The 5,282-nt window shown below is 48.4% G+C and overlaps 1 protein-coding gene across 1 annotated transcript in view; it reads left to right on the top strand.

Annotated features, from left to right (window-relative positions):
- The window catches only part of CATSPERD (cation channel sperm associated auxiliary subunit delta), a 54,199-nt gene that overhangs the window by 16,286 nt on the left and 32,631 nt on the right, over window positions 1–5,282 (top strand). The window contains exons 6-7 of the mRNA XM_037738466.1: window positions 1,825–1,908; window positions 4,688–4,838. Coding sequence (XP_037594394.1) covers window positions 1,825–1,908; window positions 4,688–4,838 — 235 coding nt within the window. The remainder of the gene's footprint in view (window positions 1–1,824; window positions 1,909–4,687; window positions 4,839–5,282) is intronic.

Here is a 5,282-nt window from a genome sequence, read left to right as displayed (position 1 = left end):
AAAAAAAAAAAAAAAAAAATACAAAAATTAGCCAGGCATGGTGGTGGGTGCCTGTAGTCCCAGCTACTTAGAAGGCTGAGGCAGGGAAGAATGCATGAACCCAGGAGGCAGAGGTTGCAGTGAGCCAAGATCGCGCCACTGCACTCCCGCCTGAGCAGCAGAGCGAAACTCCATCTCAAAATAAATAAATAAGTAAATAAATCTCTCTGCAAGTTGTTGGAGGTAGCCAGTCGGGCTGCTCTGGCTCCACCTCACTATCCCTGGGTGGGGTTCTTGACTCATGTTACAAATCAGCTGCTAGACACTTTGCTGTCCAGCCAACAATCAGGAATGAGGAGTTCCAGGCAGGAATGAAAGATCCAGGCAGCCTTTTAGCAGTCTGGGTCATGTCAATTTCCTCCAAATACCTAGACCAAAACTGTCTTCTTTCAAGTTTTTGCTCCGAGTGCCGTATTTCTTTTCCTTTTTTTCTTGAGACAAGGTCATACTTTGTCACTATGGCTGGATGGCACTGGCACGATCGTGGCTCACTGCAACCTCTGCCTCCTCAGTTCAAGTGATTCTCCTGCCTCAGCCGCCTGAGTAGCTGGGATTACAGGTGCACACCACTACACCCAGCTAATTTTGTATTTTTAGTAGAGACGGGATTTCACCATGTTGACCAGGCTGGTCTCAAACTCCTGACCTCAGGTGATCCGCCCACCTTGGCCTCCCAAAATGCTGGGATTACAGGCGTGAGCCCCCGAGCCCGATGGCATGCCATATTTCCACGGAAGGCATTATTTGTTTTTTTTTGCTTTGTTTTTCTAAAAAAAGACTTTCTGGTAGGTCATAGTGACTCACGCCTGTAATCCCAGCACTTTGGGAGGCTGAGGTGGGTGAATCACAAGGTCAGGAGTTCGAGACCAGCCTGGCCAATATGGTGAAACCCCGTCTCTACTAAAAATGCAAAATTTGGCCAGGCCTGGTGGCAGGCACCTGTAGTCCCAGCTACTTAGGGGGCTGAGGCAGGAGAATCGCTTGAACCTGGGAGGCAGAGGGCACAGTAAGCCGAGATCGTGCCACTGCACTCCAGCCTGGGCAACAGAGCGAGACTCCGTCTCTAAATAAATAAATAAATAATTTTCCTTCATTATAACTTATTAATCTGAACTTAAATTATTATATTTTTTTGAGACAGTGTCTTGCTCTATCACCCAGGTTGGAGTGTAGTGGCACGATCTCAGCTCACTGCAACATCTGCCTCCCGGGTTGAAGCGATTTTCCTGCCTCAGCCTCCGGAGTAGCTGGGATTACAGGTGCCCACCACCACGCCTGGCTAGTTTTTGTATTTTTAGTAGAGATGGGTTTCACTATCTTGGCCAGGCTGGTCTTGAACTCCTGACCTCGTGATCCACCCGCCTCCACCTCCCAAAGTGTTGGGATTACAGGCGTGAGCCACCGCATCTGGCCAAATTTTTTTTTTTTTTTTTTTAAACAGAGTCTCACTCTGTCGCTCATGCTGGAGTACAGTGGTGCTATCTTGGCTCACTGCAACCACCACCTCCCAGGTTCAAGTGATTCTCCCACCTCAGCCTCCCAAGTAGCTGGGACTGCAGGCACATGCCACCATGCCCAGCTAATTTTTATATTTTTTAGTAGAGGCAGGGTTTCACCATATTGGGAAGGCTGGTCTCAAACTCCTGACCTCATGATCTGCCCGCCTCGGCCTCCCAAAGTGCTGGAATTACAGGCATGAGCCACCGAGCCTGGCCCGAACTGAAATTGACAAACACATGCATATCAAGATTTATTTATATAAAGTATTTTCTGTTTGTTTCATAGGCAGAAATCACCGGGTCTTTAGGTGGAATCTTCCAGTTTTTTTCTTTGTCACAGGTTGGGATCCTTGTAGTTGATCAAGGGAAGGTAAGTAACTTAACACAGGGAAGAACTACTCAGACGACCTTTGCCCAAGCCCAGGTTTTTGTTACAACTCACACATTTTAAAAAATTTATTTATGGATGGGCGCGGTGGCTCATGCCTGTAATCCTAGCACTTTCAGTAGGCTGAAGCAGGCGGATCACAAGGGCAGGAGTTTGAGAGCAGCCTGACTAACGTGGTGAAACCCCATCTCTACTAAAAATACAAAAATTAGCCAGGTGTGGTGGTGCGCACCTGTAATCTCAGCTACTCAGGAGGCTGAGGCAGGAGAATCACGGGAGGCGGAGGTTGCAGTGAGCCGAGATTGCGACACTGCACTCCAGCCTGGGTAACAGAATGACAGAATGAGACTCTGTCTCAAAAAATAAATAATTTTGCCGGGCGCGGTGGCTCAAGCCTGTAATCCCAGCACTTTGGGAGGCCGAGGCGGGTGGATCATGAGGTCAAGAGATCGAGACCATCCTGGTCAACATGGTGAAACCCCGTCTCTACTAAAAATACAAAACATTAGCTGGGCATGGTGGCGCGTGCCTGTAATCCCAGCTACTCAGGAGGCTGAGGCAGGAGAATTGCCTGAACCCAGGAGGCGGAGGTTGCGGTGAGCCGAGATCGTGCCATTGCACTCCAGCCTGGGTAACATGAGTGAAACTCCGTCTCAAAAAAAAAAATAAATAAAAATAAATAAATAAATAATTTTTTTTTTTTTTTTGAGACAGAGTCTCGCTCTTGTCACCCAGGCTGGAGTGCAGTGTCATGATCTCGGCTCACTGCAACTTCCGCCTCCCTGAAGTGATTCTCCTGCCTCAGCCTCCCAAGTAGCTGGGATTACAGGTGCCCGCCACAACACCTGGTTAATTTTTGTAGTTTTAGTAGAGACGGGGTTTTACCGTGTTGGCCAGGATGGTCTTGAGCTCCTGATCTCGTAATCTGCCTGCCTTGGGCTCCCAAAGTGCTGGGATTATAGGTGTGAGCCACCATGCCTTGTCGAAAGTGCCACTTTTAAAGCATCAGACCTCCTAACGACTCACTTACTATCATCAGAACAGCGAGGGGGAAGCCCGCCTCCATAACTCAATCACCTCCCACCGGGCCCCTCCTCTAACACATGGAGATAACAATTCAAGATGAGATTTGGCTGGGGACAGAGAGCCAAACCATATTAATAATGTGTTTTTAAATTAATAGTTATTATTTTAATTTTTTTTGAGATGGAGTCTCTCTCTGTCACCCAGGCTGGAGTGCAGCGGCACAATCTCGGCTCATTGCAACCTCTGCCGCCTGGGTTCAAGTGATTCTCCTGCCTTGGCCTCCTGAGTAGCTGGGATTACAGGTGCACAACACCATGCTTGGCTAATTGTTTTTTATATTTCTGTAGAAACGGGGTTTCACCATGTTGGCCAGGCTGGTCTCAAACCGCTGAGCTCAAGTGATCCACCCACCTTGGCCTCCCAAAGTGCTGGGATTACAGATGTGAGCCACTGTGCCGGGCCTCAGTAGAAATGGTATCATTTCTTTTTTTATTTTTGTGAGACAGATTCTCACTTTGTCACCCAGGCTGGAGTGCAATGGTGTAATCAGGGCTCAGTGTAACCTCCATTTCCCGGGCTCAAATGATTCTCATGTTTCAGCCTCCTGAATAGCTGGGATTACAGGTGCCCACCACCAAGCCCAGGTCATTTTTGTATTTTTAGTAGTGATAGGGTTTTGCCATGTTGACCAGGCTGGTCTTGAACTCCTGACCTCAAGTAATCCCCCCACCTCAGCATCCCACAGTGCTGGGATTAAAGGCGTGAGCCACTGTGTCTGGCCCAAAAGTCCCATTTCGGTATGTAATCAATATAAACAACTCACGGATAAGACAGTTCGCATTTTTCTGTACAACTACATCTTCAAAACGTGGCCGGGCACAGTGGCTCACACCTGTAATCCCAGCACTTTGGAAGTCCGAGGTGGGCAGATCATTTGAGGTCAGGAGTTTGAAACCAGCCTGGCCAACATAGTGAAATCCCATTTTTACTGAAAACACAAAAAAATTAGCCAGGTGTGGTGGCAGGCGCCTGTAATCCCAGCTACTTGGGAGGCTGAGGCAGGAGAATCACTTGAACCCGGGAGGTGGAGGGTGCAGTGAGCCGAGATCGCGCCACTGCACTCTGGCCTTTGCATGAGACCCCGACTCCATCTCAAAAATGAAATAAATAAGTCTTCAAAATGCATTGTACATTTGACACTTAGAGTAATTCTCCATTCAGAGCTAAATTTTCAATGGTTAAACTGAAATGTAACCCTAGCAAAACAGTAAAGTTGTATTTAATAAAAATAAGAGGCTGGGCGCAGTGGCTCATGCCTATAATCCCAGCACTTCGGGAGTCCGAGGCGGGGTGGATCATGAGGTCAGGAGATCGAGACCATCCTGGCCAACATGGTGAAAACCCCGTCTTTACTAAAAATACAAAACTTAGCCAGGCGCGGTGGTGGGTGCCTATACTCCCACCTGCTCAGGAGGCTGAGGCAGGAGAATCACTTGAACCCAAGAGGCAGAGGTTGCAGTGAGCTGAGATCACGCCCCTGCACTCCAGCCTGGGTGACAGGGTGAGACTCCGTCTCAACAAATAAATAAATAAAATAAAGTAAAAAAGAAAGGCAGACTTGTGGCTTCTCTGCTTTCTTTGCTTTCCCCTGCTCCTGCTGGCTGGACTCCACTGCCCTCATTAGAACTCCACAGTAAGGTCTGGGGAGAGGCTGAATGCTGTGTTTTCTCCCCAGGGCATGTTCAAGTACTCAGACCACCCCCTCAACCGGAGTTTAGGGCTGTCATTTGACTATAACGGGACTCTCGACATCCTCATCGTCCCTGGCCAGAGAGGCATTCTGCTTCTGTGGTTCGAGCACAGCCTGTTGTTTTCCCATAATGCAGGTGACTCCAGAGGCCCAGCGTGGGGCTGCCGCCCGGTGGCCTCCTCCAGAGGGGACGGGTACAGCCTCGATAAGGGGAGGGGAAGGAGCAACCCTTCGACCATTCGGTTAGCTTTTCTCTTCCATGTTCAGAATGGACCACAAGCCCATGGTCATTCAGTGGATCTCTCTGCGTCCTCCCTAGATTCCTGGCTTGCGAGATACTTAGGGCCAGGTATACAGTGATGACAAATTAGTTACAGTGACAAGAGTCTCCATCGAGATTTATTCTGCCAGCTTCAGGGCACGTCCAGGAAAATTGCTAGTCAGACACCTCTGAGGCTACTTTTCCAGAGTTTCAGGAGGCATCGTATTTAACATTTCATTAATGTGGGGAAGGCGAATGGTTACATTCCTGGATACTTTAGTTCATGTACAGTAAATCTACTTTTTTTTTTTTTTTTTT

The sequence above is a fragment of the Cebus imitator genome, unplaced genomic scaffold (genome assembly GCF_001604975.1).
Source record: "Cebus imitator isolate Cc_AM_T3 unplaced genomic scaffold, Cebus_imitator-1.0 Scaffold53, whole genome shotgun sequence".
NCBI classification, from domain to species: domain Eukaryota; kingdom Metazoa; phylum Chordata; class Mammalia; order Primates; family Cebidae; genus Cebus; species Cebus imitator.
Note: the sequence above shows the minus strand (reverse complement) of the source record. Positions and strands in the feature narration are given on the sequence as shown.